This window comes from Vollenhovia emeryi, unplaced genomic scaffold (assembly GCF_000949405.1).
Source record: "Vollenhovia emeryi isolate VEMERY1.0 unplaced genomic scaffold, V.emery_V1.0 DF939139.1, whole genome shotgun sequence".
Taxonomy (NCBI): Eukaryota; Metazoa; Arthropoda; class Insecta; order Hymenoptera; family Formicidae; genus Vollenhovia; species Vollenhovia emeryi.
The window spans coordinates 1407205-1427049 of NW_011967227.1; the positions used below are offsets into that span (position 1 = coordinate 1407205).

At 36.5% G+C, this 19845-nt stretch overlaps 2 protein-coding genes across 5 annotated transcripts in view; one reads left to right on the forward strand and one right to left on the reverse strand.

Annotated features, from left to right (window-relative positions):
* LOC105567268 (protein numb) overlaps positions 1-19845 on the reverse strand; it is a 59730-nt gene that overhangs the window by 16708 nt on the left and 23177 nt on the right. The window contains exon 2 of one of the 3 annotated variants that reach the window (XM_012021991.1): positions 15883-15921. Coding sequence is in view for 2 of the 3 variants with exons in the window: in XM_012021989.1 (XP_011877379.1) it covers positions 5555-5629 (75 nt within the window). In the remaining variant the exon portion in view is untranslated. Of the gene's footprint in view, positions 1-5554; positions 6238-15882; positions 15922-19845 lie in introns of those variants that run through there. The other 2 variants (XM_012021989.1, XM_012021990.1) reach the window with 2 other exon arrangements.
* On the forward strand, positions 7056-18670 carry LOC105567267. Of its 2 annotated transcripts, none has more exons than XM_012021988.1 (5): positions 7056-7115; positions 17180-17389; positions 17652-17813; positions 17930-18142; positions 18489-18670. In XM_012021988.1, the coding sequence occupies exons 2-5, from the start codon at positions 17351-17353 to the stop codon at positions 18660-18662; spliced, it is 588 nt and encodes a 195-aa protein (XP_011877378.1). In that variant the 5' UTR covers positions 7056-7115; positions 17180-17350; the 3' UTR covers positions 18663-18670. The 2 variants fall into 2 exon arrangements, with proteins under 2 accessions (XP_011877378.1, XP_011877377.1); XM_012021987.1 differs by lacking the exon at positions 7056-7115 and adding an exon at positions 7362-8031.

Genomic DNA, 19845 nt, shown 5'->3' on the forward strand with positions numbered 1-19845 from the left:
TTTTCTATTCAGTTTACCCCGGTCTATCTACGGGACATACGGGTATTAGGACACACCCTGTATACGAAAGAAGTCCCGACGCTGAAAAATCGCATGGCGCGATTGGCTAATCGATCGGCTTTAGAATTATGGTGATGTGATGAATGGTTTCAGAAAATGAAACGAAGCTTGAAAGCTCCGTTAACGATATGATTTTCTTATTCTGATACGATAATAATTTATATTTTTTGAAGCTGCCCGAGTTCGACTTGGACTGTAACGCCATTTAATAGATAAATAGATGAGCTTATAATTTACAATTTTTATTTTGTACCCTACAGCAGATTTTCCAGGTCAGAAACTTGAATCATAAAAATATTGCTTTCATTAGTATGCTAATAATAATGCAATTAAGATTAGCTACACGCTTCATAAATTTTAATTTACATAAAAATGTTTCTCTTATAAAATTCGTATACACTTAATAATGAAAGTATAAATTTTAAATTAAGTAAAACGTATAAAAATTGTGTTTAATATGTTTTGTTATTAATGTTGCTAAATATTGATAACAGTGTTTTCTCTTACTATAATATCTTACTGTAATACGAGAGCTGGAAGTGATAAATTTTAATTTATTTTGTCAAATTTATAATTTTGCCGTAGACGTACAATATCATAATTTGTAAATTAGTGCTAAAAATATTCTACAATTAGTTTGTTTACGAAATAAAAATTATACAATGAGTTAAATAGATATATCGTTATATATTATATACATTCCGGTGAGATTGCCTGAAAAATCCTGAACAGATGGAACGTAGTCGAGAAACATTTGAAGTTTATAAAGGTATCCCGATTATGGGTGCCGCATTGTTCAGCGTGATGAATAGGCTGGAGTCAGGATTACAAAGCACTCGCGCAGGGGAGCTACATCCCACGTTAAATAACGTCAAGAAAGTGGAGGCTCGTAGAAAAAATGGCGCATGGAAAGTGCGAGGTCCACGTTGTGTAAAGACACTCGGATAATGCAGCGATGCGAAAGAATAGTCGGGCGTTCGATGAGGAGAGCAGAGGAAAAAAAAATCAGCGTGAAATACCAGAGACATTGTGGATACGCCTGGTTCACGCATCTCGTGTAAATCTGCATTGAGCCCTTTCACCGCGGCAGGTGTCTGCGCGTACAACAACAGTGGCGGATACACGCGTACGCAGAAAAGTGCGAATGAGTAGGCTTTCACGCAAAGCTACGTGGCGTGTTGCCGTCGTGCAACATGGAAACACCAAGTATAGGAATGCAACGTGTGGTTCTTAGCCTGCGCAATCGATTGCCTTTTAATCAAAGTATAATTAAATGTTACATTCTGCGGATCGATTAACATGTTAAAGAATTGAGTAAAAGAGGGGGGGAGGGGCAAATAAACGCGCATTTTGTTTAACATTGAAAAAATAAAAAGTAAAAAATACAAAAGTTATTCAAAACTGTCTAATGTCTATTAAATATAATCTCGAGATGTTGAGGTAAATCAACTATGAAGTTCTCACTCTTTCTCTTCTCCTCCTCTTCTTTTCTTTAAATTTGAAAACTGCACAGGAGATTAAAAATAATCAATTTGAAAAGCAAAATAGCAAAGTATACTAAATATTGTGAGCAGAAAAAATTATGTACTGAATTCCTTTCTCTAAACTCTTTGGAGGTAAAGATTGAATTCTTCCGTAAGCTGCAGTGTCTAATCGTAGAATAAAATCTCACTCGTGCACGGGTAATCGGTAGTTTCGAACGGCTTAGCAATTTCTGGATCTCTATCGTCGCGAAGCGATCGCTGCGTGCGGCACCAGTTATCCTTGAGTTCGATCCCCTGGCCGCGAGTGTGCGTGACCGCGGGCGTGTGCACGCATGCGAGTGTGGATTCATGCGTGCGATTAGATTTATATGTGTTGACCGTGCGTAAAACGCGATTCGAATGTAATCGCGATACGCTGGCCGGTCGCTCGACCGGCCAGGCATCTCCGTAATTTGCGTGCTACCGTGTCTTCTTCCTCGAAATAAATTAGCTTGAAGCACTGCCTTTATATCCCTTTAGATCTCCAATCTGGCTAAACGCATTATTGTGTATTCTTGTAATTAGACTGTCAGATAATTACGTGTTTGAAATATAGCTCGTGGGTGACACTAATTTTGCAGACTTTGACAAAAAAAACATATTACAGCATTTTTAACAGCATCTTCAATCCAAAACCGTTGTTATCTTAATACTCGCTGTCTCTCTCTTTATTATTTTAAAATTCCTTCGCCGGTTTTAACTTAATTGTCACGGGATTAATTAATAAACGTTTAAAAAGTTATAAGAGTCCATTTTACGTTTCATTATGCGTATAATAAAAGAGTAAATATCCGTATGTTACGTAATTGTTTGCACAGACTTTGTGGCTGAATTCGTTACAGTATTTTTTTTCTGCCGCTGCCAAGCCACGATGACATTACTCATCTCGGTTTCAAGATGTCGATTTGTTCTGCGGACATTAAGTTACACTTGTACATTATAATGTTGAATAAGTATAGAAGAAGGAAAAACAGAGAAAATGAGTCGTTCGACATCGCGAAAACCATTAAACCAAATATCGCAAGTCTAGCTGGCAGAAACGAAATTTTCTCGACGTAATTCCACTAATTAAAACGCGTAATGAACATCATGTAATTATACCGCACGATAAATTTAAGGGAGCACAACATCCAGCTATTTCTATTACCACTCTTGCAAGCTTTAAACTATTCCACTTGCCTCCTAGGGATTAAATATCAACGAAAGGACACAAGGCAAAAGCCTTTTTCATCAAAGGAAGCGAGCGTCTCGTCAAATTCATCTCGAAAATCTAGCGCTTGTTTGTTTATTCCGTGGCCGCTTGCTTTTATAAAATAAATCCGCAGTGCTTCTCACTCGGAAGAAATTTTGCTCCGGCTTTCTTTTGTGCACACTATATGAGAATAAATTTTTTCGCCTCACTCGTTGTATCATATCTCAAAGCTGTTGTGTCAAAGCGTAGAGTATAAAAATTCTCTCTTCATAAAACGTATTTATGCTTTGCAAATAAAACATTAGTTTTACACCTTAAAAGCTAGATATGATTTATGCAAATTTCTTTCGCCTTACAATTACTATTAAATTAATTAATAAGCATTTTACAAGTTTCATTAGACGTATAATAAAGTATGAATACTTTGTGCTTATTAAATCTCTTAAAATTACAGTTGATAATATTCCCAAGATAATTAGTATGTTAATATATTTCAGATTAAATAAAACACTTATATATACTTTAAAAGAGAGACAGTTCACATATGCATTAATTGAATACTTTTGTAGAATAAAATAATGACAAGGAAAAATATAATAATAATAAAAGATGAAAATCCGAGTAAAGGCTGCATACGATGAACATAAACTAAAAAAAAAACCGACTAAAAATTGTTATTTTTCACATTAACAACAGCAATATCAAAAGATAATCATTAAATCCTATCAAGTATTTCTACAATGTTACTTCATTTCATGAAAAAGCATGAAAGTTATTATATTTGTAATATTTGCGAATAATTTATTTCAACGCTTTTCAAAAGTGATTTTCAATGTTCACAATATTCCGAATGATACAGCAGCATCAGCAGCTTTTCGCAACTATAAATTGTATGTCGCGTTTACGGGATTCAATGGATGGAACGCCGGTTCGGACACGTGCTTGCGAGCAAAGGTCATTGAAACGCGAGCGCCAACCGCACCTCGTTGTATCGTCATTTTCGCTGTCGAAACCGTCACGCATGAGGTGCGTCATACCATCTACGAAATGGGGATTCGCGAATGCACTACGAGCTTACATAATTCGCGCATTGATTGTCTCGGCGCGGTGAGTACCAAGGATTTACGTCGCGCAAGGATTTCCAAGCGCTTGTGGGAATATTCGATTGTCACGGAAATTGAATTCTCACAAGCAAGTCCGTAATGTTCACGATGACACCAAAAGTCCAGCGCAACGCAAATAATATATTAGTCACGTTGTGGCCAATGTGACTGACGTCACGCGTCCACGTTAATGAAGTTCCTCGCTACGGAAATACCTGAGGTGCACAGTCAGCGATTTCAGGAATAAGAGAACGTGCATCGATTTTATCCCACCTTCATTCATTTGCTTTAAATTTTTGCGGGTTTATAATAGTCCGACACCTACGGAATAAAGTTATATCTGCGGCACTTCTTCTAAAAACAATTATTTTCTAAAAACAATTCTCCCCATTTAGAAGATTAATTTATGGGAAAATAATGTAACTTTACTGTTATGCAAAGCATAGAGGTATTTTAAATTTATCTGTTCATTTTTTTGTAAAGATATTTTCACCTCTGGTAAACAAAGTTTTTCACGATGAAGTGGTATTAAAGTTCTGTTAGATTACAACGTAACTCTTCATCACGACATTGACAAAACGTCGAAGATGCACAGTTACATATTTACTCGTATATTTTTAGATATTAAGAATGTATTCTCTTTCTTTTAGAGAGAGAGAAAGGGACTCTAAACCAATATTACCCGTGACAGAATAAGCACACGCAATAAAACATAATCGAATCGAAAATTCAGAAAGGAGAAGTATTTGTAATATCTAGAAATATGCGAACAAATGTGTGAGTCACTGTACGCGGAAAATTGCGAGAGGACGAAATGAGAAATAAGGATGCACAAGGGGTGTAACCGAGGGTGAAAAATGGAAGTCATAAGAAGGGCATGCCGTCATTTCCGACGGCTGCGAATCTCGGATTTTATGAAGCGTGGAATAAACCGTCCCTTCGTGCGCCCGTTCGCAAAACGTTTAAGAGGAAAAACGTTGATGGTCACGCCATGACATGCAATTTATCCTCAACATTCATGGATTTTGTGTTATCAACGATGACAGTGTTGATACGCTTATAACTAAGCAAAAATGTTAGTGCTTTAGCAAAGAAATCTGATTAAAAATTTTTTTACAAGTTTAGGGTCCTTGCAATTAAATTATTTCAACAAATTTCAGCAAGGCAAAACGCGTGTAAATTAAAAAATGTCTTAATACACATATTATAACGCCCTCTGCTTGAAGTTTGCCTTTTCAGGACCACTGGGACATTTAAGTCCCACTTAACAAAACCTCAATGATTTGGCTTGCATTTGCTGAAAATGTATTACTTCAATAGAAACTAAAAAACCAGAAATAGAACAATAACTCGGTGGTGAAAAGGTTGAAGATCAAGTAGGTCGAGATCTCTTGGTCTGTTTCCACATTTTCACATTTAGTTTCAATTTAATTCCATTTTAAATTTCCAGAGATAAAATGCTAGGCATTAAAAGGGGAACTGTCAATGGATACAACCGTTGGCATACCGCTGAAGGATTAAACACCCTGAACAATACCGTATGGTTACAGCTGTCACGCGTGTATTGTACGCGCGCGTGACAGTATCGTCTGGTATCACCAGATACCAGTGACAGCGTAGCACGCGCAAGTAATAGTAAACGTAATGTTTGACGTAAAAACAACACCGCGACGTACCGAGAGGCGAAGACCGTTCCCAGCATGGCTGGTAGCCCTCTCGAGCGGCTGGTGGGCGGACGGGTGGTTTCCCATTTCTCTCAGACGGCGATGTTTTCGGGACGAGCAGTACCGCTCGCGTCAAATATCCAAACGCAACGGATCGTCGGCGGTTACCCGCGTATCCTTTGGTGCACCATACGCGACGTCACCGACGCCCAATGACATCCACGCTCGGCGACGCAGGTGTGATCCTCGCGATCGCGCACTTACCGCTTGTACAGAGCGAAAGAGAGAGATCGATGAAGACGTTTCCTTTTCGAATATACGCAAACGCCTCATCAAAGTGCGAGGGACTCGCTAGAAGCACTGTGCGCGAGCTTGTTTCGTTGGGTCTCAATTCGTCCACGGCTGTGGCCTTTCACCTTCTCCTTATTACGATGCAGACCCCAAACTCCCGTATTATTCGTCGAATCCCTTCGAGTGACGTTCAGATCACTTCCCATCAAGAGCGACATCAATGGTACCGGCGGAGTCACTCATCGGTCAAGCACCATCCTATTGTGAAATCGAAACTGGCCCGATCTTGCGCGACATTCACACACTCGATCTATCACACACTGTTCGCGCGTCAGGTAAGCGCCTGATGGGTCGCAGCCAGCTCCGAAACGCTCCGCGCTGGAGCTACTACTCCGCTCGCGCGTAGATCGTGGTCGACCAGGATAATTTTAGTCCAGCACAACGTCCACTGAATGGATGCCGCGAAAAGACAGAGAGAGAGAGAGAGAGAGAGGAGAGGAGAGGAGAGGATAAAAGGTAGGGATAAACGCTACTACTGGTGATGGATGTCGCGATGCGCGGAGGACATGGCGACGCGAGATGCTGCCGGCCGGTAAGAACCAGATGGACGCGAGAGAGGAGGCTGTTGCCTTCTCCTCTTTCTCCTTCTCTCTCCCCCCCGTTTCCTCTTTTTCTTCGTCTCTTTTTACCAGCGAGCTGATCCCGAACTGGTCATACGGCTTGCTCTCCAGGCTGACGTCAGAGATTCCACCTAGAAGAGTGGGATTCCGATCGGTCTCTCTCTCCGTTTCTGGTCTCGCCGCTAAGTCTTTCCTCTCTCCGACCACCTCACTCACTCACTCACTCACTCTCTCACTCTCTCCCTCTCCCTGCGGCCCGCCGCTCGCAGACGTCGCGAACACCTCGCGGATAACACTTGGAGAACCACGTATTCCACCGCACAATGCAGCCAGCGTCCCGTCTTACGTGACGATGCCTTGCGATCTCTTTCTGTTATTTTTAAATGATGACTGTCCGCGTCCTCAATACGTCTGTCGTTACAAAGAGCATCGCAAATTCCGATCGTAGTTTCCTCGCTCTCTCCGTATCGCCGGTTTTGCTGTTCCTTCCACGATCCCTTCTCTCTTTGCAGCGTAATCGTCGTTTCTCCACGAAACGCGCGACAACTTCTTCGTCGAGAATATTTTCAACGCAAATCTCGCAAACTGGTCAACTGTGTAAACGTCGGACGGACATGGACATGTGTGAGACTAGAACCAGCTCCATTCAACTTTCGAACGTGGTATTTTTACGTTTCGCGAGTGGACCCCTTTTCCCGGAACACTCCACTCACAGTATAATCAATTGAACTAACTTTAACGCGCCGCTTTAATGCACCAATTAATCACGACCGAGAGAGACTTCGGTACATTTGACAAACTCTCCTGTGAACTTCCGTCGAATTTAGTAGACGCAACACTTTCCCACCCACGTAATTGGCCGTTGAACGCAAACGCTTCCGACGAGACAATTGATGCGTCAGACACCCGAAAGGCTTGCATAAAACAAGTTGATCTCTTCCACCCGTTATTGTCCTTTTTAACGTTTTTTTTTCTTGCTGCACTCGTCTTTATCTATCGCTAATGCGAGAGACTTGCGCGCGATATCGACTCGGGATAGAGATCTTTCCCGGGTTAGAGAAGCATTTGTCACAAAGTGTATAACGCGATTATCCCCGAGGTCGTTTAGCGTGCGTCAACTGATGGGGCAGCGGCGAAGCGCGGCTACGCGGCGCAAGTTCCCACGTTTTTCCGTTAGAACCGTCGCCGTCACGCTCAGCTACTTCCGGCGACCCCACCGGAACTCAAAAGTACGTTTGATCTCTCGCGTGGAGAGCGCGGTTGAGGAGTCAGGGCGTTCGACACTCTCGCGAACCATCTTCGGGAAACTCATCAGTCACTGATTTCCACTCGAGAACGAATTTGCGCAATCGAGCGGCTCGAAAAGTACGATCGCACGACGAAGTTTCTCAGTCTATGTCGACGAGGAAACGGAGAATCAGCGAAAATATTTGCGCATTGAAAAACCGTTTCGACAATTGGGATCGAAGAGAGAATTCGTCAGGTAATCCAACGGGCGATGACGATGCCACGGCTTTCGAACGTAAACTCAACGTTTTCACGATCCAGACGCGCCATCTGGATTCACAGACAACACAGGTAGATGATTCGGCCGTACAACAATTTAATGGAGGACGCGAGGCGTGACGGGCACTTATCAATGAAATTTAAATTTCGTGAGGGCACACCGCCGCGCCGTTTCACTTTTGCCGCAGAGAACGACGCGACGCAACGTTGCGTCGACTTTCACCGTGCGATATCGATGGAGAGGAGTTTGTTTCGAGGCACAAACCAGCCTGACCGGCGGACATACGACAACCCCCCCTAAGAGACTCTAGACGCGAGTGCTGAGGGTCCAACAGACCCAGGTCGCACTATCCCACTCTGCCGTTTGTCAGGGACAGATATAGACCTGTCAGGCCCTTCCTTTAAGAATATACATTTTATTGCATCTTTCCTCTACAGTTGCTAGACGAAATGCTCTTGCGTAATACAATTTTACTTTTTGCTTGTAGACTTCTATAATCGATTTATGTAAGTTTGAGTTCCTGTTCCAAATTTGTTAGTTTCGTAGTTTTACGTTTCTTTAAAATCCCTTATCCATGAATATATATTTCTCCAAATAATAAAATCGTTTAATTTTTAAATAGTAAAAACTTATAAATTTTGTAAAATTTATATATATCAATTTTACAAAATTTATAAGTTTTTACTATGTATATTATATTATAGCTAGATATGTTTTTTTTTAACCAGAGGATAAAAATTAATAAAGATTAAAAGTGATTTTTACAGTTAAAATTAATTAAATTAGAAATTATACGTCTTTTGTTAAGCAAATGTTTTTTTTCGCGCTTTATATAAAATTTCAGGAACGTATATGGCAGAAGAGAGCCCTCTCTCTCTCGCTTGAAACCAGCCGAATAAAAATCAATCCCTCCTCTCTTCTGTAACGTGAATGCCTTGGCCCCGAGTCGGACCCAAGTTGCTTCCTCCTCCCTACCATGCGAGTCTCAGGGATATAGTTAGACTTCGCAGTACCCCGATCATCGGCTTCCGCTCCAAGTTAAATCGACGAAGCAAAACCGGTTTTTCACGTGATTGCGCCTCCCGAGAGAACGACTCGGGCTCGATTCCCCTGCGCTGGATCGGAGAAATTTACATCGGCGTTGGCAATCCGGAGATCACCGTTGCGATCTCTTGCAGATCGACGCTGGTTGCCGAGATAATGGAGATTTCAGGTCAACTCAAAACGAAAAGCCGGGGTGGATATCCGAAGTTTACGGCGGTGAGAGGAGCAGCTGCCGAGGCAAATGCTCGTACATCTGCTGAGACCGAGAGAAGTTTACCGCGGAGTCCGACGCCTCTCTTCGCCCAGAGAGCTCTCCCGTCGAATAGAATCTGTTTTTCTTTAGGATACAGCAAATCGGTGGAAAATATTTGAAAATTATGACATTCCCTGCTGCTGGAAACCTGTCCAAGTGATTGACTATCTTTAAGTTCTTTTTTCTTGTTGTGTAACTCTTAATTGGAAAAATAGGACAATTTTCGAAATAGAAAAACGTAATAGCAATTTATTGGAATTGAAACTCATCAAGAGCAAGTTTCCATACGTCAATGTTTCAAATAACAAAAGACAAAAGTAATTTATTAAATAATGATCTAACTTAAACGAATAATTTAATTAATTAATTAGTGGTATCGAGACAAATAAAAAGCTGTTGATTTAACTAAAATTATTTTAACGCTGCTGCATACAATTCAAAACTAGAGTACTTAAAACAGGAATGCATTACGCAATTCTTATTACATAATTGGAACTTTAAGCTGCACACGGCTTAAGCTTTAGTTTAACAAGGCAGATCTAGCATCTAACGGAGCATCAAAATTTTCAATGACGTGCGCCCTTCAAGCAGCTGCGATACTTGGATTTACTTTCCGCGTTTAAGGGCGCGCGACGAAAATGACGAAAGAAATCCAACATCTGCCTTTGCTCTCCTACGTCCTCCCGTACTCCTGTACTCGGATTCGAAAGCTAAACACGATATTAAATGCAGGAAATTTATTCTCAAGATTTTCTACGTTTAATCACATCAAATTTGAACTTTGATCTAGAAGGAATACTCGAAGAAGTTTTAAGGGGACGGCTAGCAATTTAATAATTAAAAACATTGGTGTTTATAATTTTATTGCAACATATAAGAAACACAAGAAACGTGACAAATATGATAAACACTAAAAAACAAGACAGTAAAACGTAAGAGCCAGTACAGTATTTCCTGCCATTTTATCTTCTACGTAATTTAATTACGAATTTCTTTTCGGTGGTACAAAAATACGAAAAGCTATTTGATTAACTCGAAGTTTTCTCCTTGTAACAAGAAATCTTCTCGTACCGAGAAAAAGACCGCGTTCTCCTTACAGTCTTCAAGAAATGTCGATGTGGATTTTTTTATTTCTACCATCGGCAACAAAAATAACCTGGACGGGTAAAATTAAATGTCTTGTCCTTCTTATTTGCCTCGCCGTACTTGACACTGTACACGTATATTCCAGAGCGAATATCATTATTTTAACACACGTTGTGGTCGTGGCCTTGTCCCTTATTTCTGCGCGCAATAGAAATCTCCGCGGTCGCCTCGAAAAAGGTCGTGAGCCGCAATCGTGCGTTGCCCAGCTGCGACTATTTCGGTCGAATTTTTTTTCAGGCACATAGCACAGCTCAGTTACGCACGTATGTACAAGAGTTTCACAATACGTCGTGGCGCACGCACACCCGGAATACCGGGGCGTTATGTGTGAGCACAGGTGTAAAGAGTAACGAACGGTAGGTGCACTTGTGTCTCGCGCGATCGGAAGGGCGACACTCCCAACATCTTCCATGAAACCTGCAACTACAGCTACGGTGACATAGGCCATTGCTATTCTGGTAGCACCCTTTTATGCTAGCACCCTTTACCCGTCGTGCGAATCACCGGACCTTTAACATCCAACTGGCAATATTCTAAAATTATACTTAAACTGAGGAAAAACTGAAAGAACACTGAGATTATCAGATATTAACCCAGATTACACAAGACACTCCTATGAACATCGTAAGAATATTCTTCCAGAATATTTGGAGTATTCCATAGGTCATTCTTATATATTTATCTTCGTAGAACATTCGACTGGCACTACTATAAATCTTTTTCGAATGTGAATAGAACAATCTATCGAATCTAGCGTGTCGGTTATATATGGTATGATCACAGGTTTCACTTCATTTTGCTTAAGATAAATGTATTACACAATAAACCATGTGCAATACATAAACTCGATGAATATTCTAAAAACGTTCTTCTTTGTTATGAATATACAATTTCTAATTGTAATAATCTATATATATTTGTAGAATATTCGATTGAAATATTCTGAAATTAAGAATATTTGCACTCCAGAAGAATATGCATAGAACTATGCATGCGTGCTACCTGGGAAAGGACAAACTTCTACTTCTTAATATGATTTGACAGGTTTGAAATAGTTATCCAAGAGTTACATTAAAAAATTCAGTCTTTAGTAACTATGATTATAAACAATATCTGTAATGGTCAGAACATAAAGCGTACAAGTCTGAAAATGAAATAAATATTGTATATAGAATATATATAGAACAAAAAATATGTACAAGTTCAAAAAACTGATTACACAATCATAAACAACTCTGAAAGCTTTGAAAGCACTCGAAATAATATAATACTCCCATTTTTCAATTTAAAAAATGTCTGTAATTGTATTAGCTTTCAGTACTCTTTTACCAATATGAAGCGATAAATTCGGTGAAAGTACGTTCTTCCGTCAAAGAGAACTTCAAACAGCATAAACTTTTAATATTTTCAAGCTGGTAAAATTGTAAAATTTACCATGTCGATAGTGTCGATACGTTTTCCCAACAAGTATCCTGTTACTATATTTTCATAATAATAATAATATTTTAACGATTGTAACGATTATATGTACATGTGAATTTTAAGAAGCATAACGAAGATATTGTCAGACATAGTGTATTCACTTACAAATTACAAGTGACCACATACAAACGAGTTCAAAATACTCGTTCGGCACAAGTTACGGCGTGTGACGTTGCGTTGATAATAACCGGTTTCGAGAACACAACATACTGTTGCAAAATCTGTTTACTACTGTATCAACAGACGAATAATTGCATTATTTTATATATGCAAGAGTACATTATGTCGCGTCAACCGTCGGTTCGCAACCAGACCGATTTATTACGATGAATACCTCATTAGAAACATACAAATTTTCATAAACTACATTTGACAAAGCGGAAATAGTAAATTAATGATTTTGCCGTTGTTGAAAAATGAAAATGAACATCCCCGCAAACATTAATTAATTTCTTTTGATTTAAAATATATCTTACTAAATATATTATCACTACACAGATAACATAAAAAATTCACGAAAACTAAAATATTATTTTTTAATTTAAATATACTGTATAATAAAAATCTGAACGTCTTAAATGAAGACCGTCACCTCTTTAATCCCTTCACGGTAATTAAAATTTCTGGCATTGAAATTTCATCATTAAAATATCGAACAATTTCGTTATAATTGTTAACGTTTATTATGACGACTTGCCAGTACACTTGAACATTTCTTCCGTTGTGCGGAAAGAGCATGAGATAATAGCGTTCTATATGGAATATACACGTCTTTCGAGTCTTTCTCGCACGTGCGTTCACGGTCGCGCCATATGGCTGTGACAAAACCACATGCCGGTATATTCCCATGCATATCGAGCTAACAGGTACTAACGGAAGCATGTAGTTTAGCGTATATCATCTCACCGTGGAGAATTTCGAGCGTAATTATCGTACTTCGGTAATTAATGAAGGTGCTGCAAGCTCTAACGTAGCTTTCGTAAACACCTTTCCGCGTGTAATATTGCGAGGAGATTATTTAAAGCTTAGACGTTCCTATTACACAAAAGGCGGAATTACAAAACAACAATATTAGACGAAGATTTTAATGAAAAATCTTAAGACTCCTATCTTCCTCTTTATTAATAGATATATGATTAACTAATCACGTTATATAATTATGTGAATATATGTCGGGATTAAAATGAAGAATTTCTTATTATGAATGCAAGGATTCAATGAATGTTATAGTGTAATAATAATTGTGTGAATTAGGTCATATACATATAGTATCGCACCTCCGAACGATTTTTATTGTCAAGAATTGTGATGAAAAATTGTTAGATCTTTGCCACATTTAGCCATCAGAATTCTTCGTAAAACAAATTGGAAATTCTTTTAACAGTTTGGAGAAGAGCTAGAATTTTATCAGTATCGAAATTTCAAAAATGACATTCTAACTTCACAAAGAGGGAATCATACAAATTTGCATGGAATCCGATTAATATCGCGGTGAGATTGACGAGGGAAACCGCGATAATACGGTGCCCGAGTCCCAGGAGTCGTGTTCTCAATTAAAATTTATCCATTACGAGTATCCGTTGACATACCGTTAATAGGTGGAGGCGATGGAATGTTTGATGCGTTGAACGTGTTTGCTAGCAACGATGCAGAAATTACGCGTTTGCTTTCAATTTACGATTAAATGTTAGCAGGTCAATTCAAAGAATTAAATCCTTTGATCGTATATTTAACATTCTCCAATATTACGTGCGTATGCGATTAAACCATATCGAATCAAGATTTCAATGTCATAAATAAATTGCAGTTATTCGAAGCAGACCAGCGTGGCCCTTAACATTTCTTTCTATTCCTCATTAACACATATTTGTTTCTTATAAAATAGTTTTATTAAATTTATTATTAATTTTTGGCTCCTTTCCGTATAATTAGAGTTATTGTTGTTACAATTTAAAGAATGAGATAACTAATAGGTTTCCTTGGGAGGTATTCATTACGCAAAAGTCTAATGTCAACGCTTGATACGCATCATATGTCATGTGGCGTAATCATGTAGGGCCTTAATAAAGAAGTTGCTCTTGCAACTAGAAAAATGTCTTATTCGTGTTAATAACACCGTGTAAGTTATACAACGAGACCTTATTCATCTTACTCGGTTGCCTTTGTTTTGAGCATGAGTTTCGCCGGTTAAGAGATTGCGCGCTAATGAGCGCTTTCTTCTGCCGTTGCACGCTTCTTACCACGAATCAACTGTGATTCAGCAAATTAATCATGGCGCAAACTCAATTTTCTAAGCATTATCCGATGGGAAGTTATTCCGAATGGACAAAGATATTCGTGAGAGTTAGTCGATAAAACGATCTCGGTTTCGATTACCGCAGGAAGGCGGAAGAAATTGAAATCACTCGATAAGATGTCAATTTCATTCCTATCGATTTTTTTTTCTTATTTTACTGTCACTGTAAAATAGAAAATGCAGAAGATGATGAAGGATCTGTCATGGGAATTCTGAGTCAAGGCCCCATAACCGGCCCTTCTCGCTGGTGTACGCGGTTCGCACAATAAGTGCCGCGCAACAATGGAGCCACGAAGAGCATTGTTATTTGTACACGGGAATAAACGAGCATACACGCGCTTAATCGCGACGTGAAATCGGGTTATGGCAATTAACGAAGCATAACGTTTCGTCACCGACCTCCCGCGCGTCGTTAAACGTTGATTAGATAGGCAAACTGATCCCCGAGTACGATCAATAGAACGACCGTTCCGTGGACATTGGATAATCGGCAGGATAACGGATGGTTCGACATGTGAACAAATCCGAAAGGCTGGGGTATGCTTTACGTGATGCATTCGCGGTGCAATTTCAATAGAAGTTATTGAACTTCGTGCCGATGATTTAATCAGCCTACAATAATAGTCCGATGATCAACTTATTCCCTAATTAACACTAGAATTGTTAGCAAAATATATTTTGTCTGCTTAACTGATAAATAAAGACACTTGCTTATTCAAAGGCTTGAAATTTTGAATTGAAGAAGAAAGAGAAGGCAAGAATGTTTCTATAACGCTAAAAGAAAATTATGCACAATGAGTTATATGTTTGTTCGCATATTTTTTAATATAATTTTTAAGTATAAGTGTTTATTTCACTGTGTTCTGCATTTATTTAATAAAAGTATAGTGTATCTTAGTTTCCAAAAAAAATTCTTACCTAAAAGTACGTAAACAGATATAAATTTTAATATTTTCTCTTTTAATGTGTTCTGAAAATAGGGGAATTCAGTATATTGAAATTTAATCATTCCGTAATGCGGATTTTTAAATATATTTTTTAAATACGACAAAAATTCGATATTTTAATTTTTATTCAAAGTATATTTTCCATTATTAATTTTAACTTCTTCCCAACTTTTTTTATTTTTAAATTTTCAATTCCCTGGCAAAGAAAGTCTTTCAATATTGAGCTAAAGAATAAATCAAGCCTTTTTACCACCATTATTTATAAGATGTTTCAATACATTTAATAAGAAAACTTTGAACAAATTTTAAATAAATTTATTCTTAAAGTTGATTAAACAAATTAAATAATTTAAATAATTTAATTTGTGGTAGAGTAAATTTTAGTATAAATTATCTCAATAATAATATGAAGATATTTCTGTAAAATTATTTAGATAATTGTACTTGAATATAGTTCGATAAATAAATAGTATTACTTTTGCATCTAACTTACATCCCTTTGATCTATGTTTCCACAATTTCGTATGTTTTGCATGAAGAGCATATGAAGTATCGTGCACACATGTCATCGATATGTACAGGAAATGAATCAGAACGGATGAACAGATGTGTAGATTTTACTGTCTATTGTACCACTACCCTATTCAACATTTGTATTTTTACGGAAACACGTAGGATTAAAAATAAAAAACAATAGCAAGATATGCTGTAAGTTTTAAAGTATGCAAGGCGGATAGAAAAATAGGTAACTTACCTAAAATTTTATAATGTACGCCAGACTAATGGCTTCTTCCTGAAAAATATAAAAATTATATATATTACACATTTATAATAAAAGAAGAATTACTTCATAGTATAATATTATTAATATACGCAAATTATCTATGTCACAAAGGTGATATTTCATTTAAAATATTTCATTAAAAACCTAATTTAAAACTTCTCAAAAAATATTTGCAACAAATAAAAAACTTCTTCATAAATATAAAATATATATGAATTTATGTACATATAAATATATTCTTGAATTAGTATGGAGAATGAATTAATAAAACTATAATTAATTAAAATAAATAATTTATAAATTAATGTATAATATATTAGTAAAAGTTTCTAATATGTAATGCTAGCGTGCACAAAAATAGTAAATACGTAGGTAATACATTAATGTAAGAATTATGGTTACGTATTTAATTGAGCTAATTGCCGGAAAAGTATTAATTAAAGAACGCTTTGTGCCATCCAAATGTGTTCCAAGTTCAAAATTAATTATCCCTTGATGACAAAGCTTTATATGACAAATAATGGTTTTGATACCGCTACTTAATATACGAGCATCATAGCAATAATAGCAATTTATCGTTTTATATGAAGGAGAAAGAGAGGCAGACGGTTTGGATTTATTGTACAGGTATTATTATGAAATTTGATAATTATCTGGCCAACATGCGTGCAACGTACTCCGTAGAAAACTGGAATTGTGTCTGCTATAGCATTCTCTGATTCGGAGGAGGGAAAAAAAATATATTCTCATTGGATTGACTCGGTGCGCGACTCCCAGGCGAGAAGACTCGTCGCCGATTCGTTACAAAGGAATCCCCGAGCTACTTGAACGTATACGTGCCCCATAAAAATGTGCGCGGCACTTTATATCGGGCGAGACCGTTCCCACGACACCCCGTGCGCCTCTCCTATGGGAATATTTTATAGGGGTGAATTTGTACGTATACGAGCGCGAGCACGTGCGTATGCGTGCATACGTGCATCATACACACGCATGTCTCGTGAGGCTGGTTCTAACGGTAATCAACGTGCTCGCATTTTCACCGACGGGATACACTGATCTCAATAATACGCTTTGTTATCAATTCCAATGCATTCCTACTCTCGCCAATTAATTTAATGTGTCAGAATTCGTAACTTTATTTATCATAAAATTCCGTTCAAAATTTGAGTTTTTCACCTGAGATATATCGTATCGTAAAATTATGGTGAAAGTAATTTCCACAACAACGAGTTTTGTTTTTTTCCTTATCATTATTTTTTATCAGATATTGGACTGATTAAATCAGTCACGCATATTGGTACAAGTGCAATCTAAATACATACTCATTTGCATATCTCGAAGATACACAGAAGATTACAGTTTTATATAAACCCGAATATCGCTTTGGAAAAATCTTTTGGTAAAAGTCGTAACTGAAGAAACACGGAATCGGAGAATGTTGAAATTCACTATCATACTTGCTATCTTAAGCTTTGTAAGTATATTATATTTCTAAATACAAGTCAATTTTTAAACAATTTTCGCTAAAAAAATATTATTTTCAAGAAGTGTCACAAATATATGTAAGATATACTGACAAACTTCATTAATTTTGCTAGAAAGGAACTTCAATATGTACGTCTTCAAATTAAACAATTGTATCGTTTTATCTTTAATAAATTTTGCAATTTGTTATTGTTCTTGTAAATTATGTACATAATTTTATAAATTACAATTGTAGAATGATTTCTCCCCAGACAAATGCAGCAACGGCGCCAACGGAAGATTCGAAAGATCAGTTACTGCTCATGATTTTAGAAGCAAAAAATCGAGCATTTAATCAGATACAAACGCTAAAACTATTAGCAGCCACTGATGTCGAGAAATTTATTACTCGTGTGAATGAGATGGTAGAAACGGTAAGCTTTAAGTCACACTAATAAATTATTTGTTTTTAAGAAACACTTTCTAATCTCTTAAATCATATTTGCGATATCAGATACAAATTCCCTGACTGAAAACTTCTCAATTACAGGCTCGATCTGATATGGAAACTTTGAAAAACGAGCTTGGCAATATAAATGATACCTCCTGCGAGAAATCGAAGAACAATATAAATGATTATGCTTTAAAGACTATTGCACACTTTCAGTCATGTGTAGAAAAAGTAACTGATTCTGCGGATGCAGACATGAATTCCTTAGCCTTTGAGGGAAGTCTCCTGACGAAAGAAATTCAATATACTGAGGTAATTATCTTCTTAAAAATTTCCTTTAATATACATATATGTATATTAATTTATATTTGTGAGTATTAAAAAAAATACTTTCAATATATATTCTAATTCTTCTTATAACTAAAAGTAAAATAGTAAGGAAGAAAAATGAGAAAAACATCATAGAATTAATCTGTGAAGTAGGAATATTATTTTATTCAATTAGTTTATTTATGTGAAACAAAAATATGTCGTACTGCTTCTATAAAAACCCTTTTCTTTAAAAGAAAAAAACTTTATTACTAAATAAGTTAATGTTGTAACTAAATAACTGAAGTAAATATTAAATATATTAATAGAAATTGATGATTTATTGTAGACCATCAACAAGGAGTTGCTGCATAAAGTTACCGACTTTGAGGCAAAATCTTTCCAATTCGCAAAGTATATGCAAAAATTGGAAAAATGCGAAACTCAATCAAACTTACCACGATTCAAACGGCAAATCTCCGAAACTTTGACCAGCTACAAACGATGTCTTCAAGATAAATGAATAATCTTTATTAAACTTTTACGAAAACATAATTTAACGCAAAATTTTCATTTATTTTAAAATAATTTAATTTTGGTACACTGTTGAAAAGTTATGAAATTTAATTATTAAGAAAAATATTATGATGACCTATTATTTAAAGGGTTCAGTTTTACTTACAAAATGACATAAGCAACTGCATACATGTATGATAGCTGTATTAATGGTGAATATCAATATTGCATTAGCAATATTTCAAGAATATTTTTACTACTTTATCGTCACCATATGTAATAGCTCTATAGCTGCCTGCCATTCCTGCATACTTAATTACCAACAAAAATAAAGTTTATTCAATATGTTTTTATAATTCCCGCAGTATTTATTCAATATCGTGGAATGCCGCAGATATGAAGAATGTCCTGTGACATTTGAGAACTGCATTAATTTAATGACAAGTTTTACTATTTGAAGATGTTAGATTAACAAATACAAATAATTGACTATATACATTTAAGCATAAAAATCGGCAATAACGTAAGACAATTACTTCAAGTTGAAATTGTTAATTATATCGACATTACAAAATAATTTACAATTAATTATCTTCATCACTACAAAGATTAACACGGGGGACGTATATTCCGTCACAGAATTTTATAACGTCATCGAGAAAACTCATACATACAAAAAGAGTTGCAAATTTATGTACATCGTAAAATATGACCCGATAATATCCGATTTCGAACAATGACACAAAAGATTACTGTGTCATTCACATTATACTTCTATTAATATCTTTAATTAAAAATTATTGTATAAAATTGTACAATAACGTTTCAATATGGTTTATTACACTTGGTAAAAACAGATTGTTTACATTTATGCAAATATACTGCTACTGACAGAAATTAATGGTTTTAGTAGTAAAAAATAATTATTCAAAGAAATTTCAACTTCCTTGATTTTTTAAACAAAATTTTTAATTAACTTTAATATTTGGAATTTTTTTCTTAATGTTTTAATCTTATAATGAAAAGGTTTATTCTAATATGTGGGTTTCTCTTTGCATTTCCAGTTCAACTCTTCCATAATTACAAAAAATATGTATACTTGTAATAACTTTAAAGTAACAGTAATTTTTTTATTTTTACAATATCTATTTTGTGAATAATAAAAGTATTACGAATAAAACTTATTTGAC

What these genes read in the sequence shown, in the direction of transcription:
- LOC105567267 (XM_012021988.1), top strand. Translation starts at nt 17,351, where the DNA reads ATGTTGAAATTCACTATCATACTTGCTATCTTAAGCTTT. An exon ending in TACTTGCTATCTTAAGCTTT is followed by an intron (nt 17,390 to 17,651) that starts GTAAGTATATTA and finishes ATTTCTCCCCAG; the next exon opens with ACAAATGCAGCAACGGCGCC. An exon ending in AAGAAATTCAATATACTGAG is followed by an intron (nt 18,143 to 18,488) that starts GTAATTATCTTC and finishes GATTTATTGTAG; the next exon opens with ACCATCAACAAGGAGTTGCT.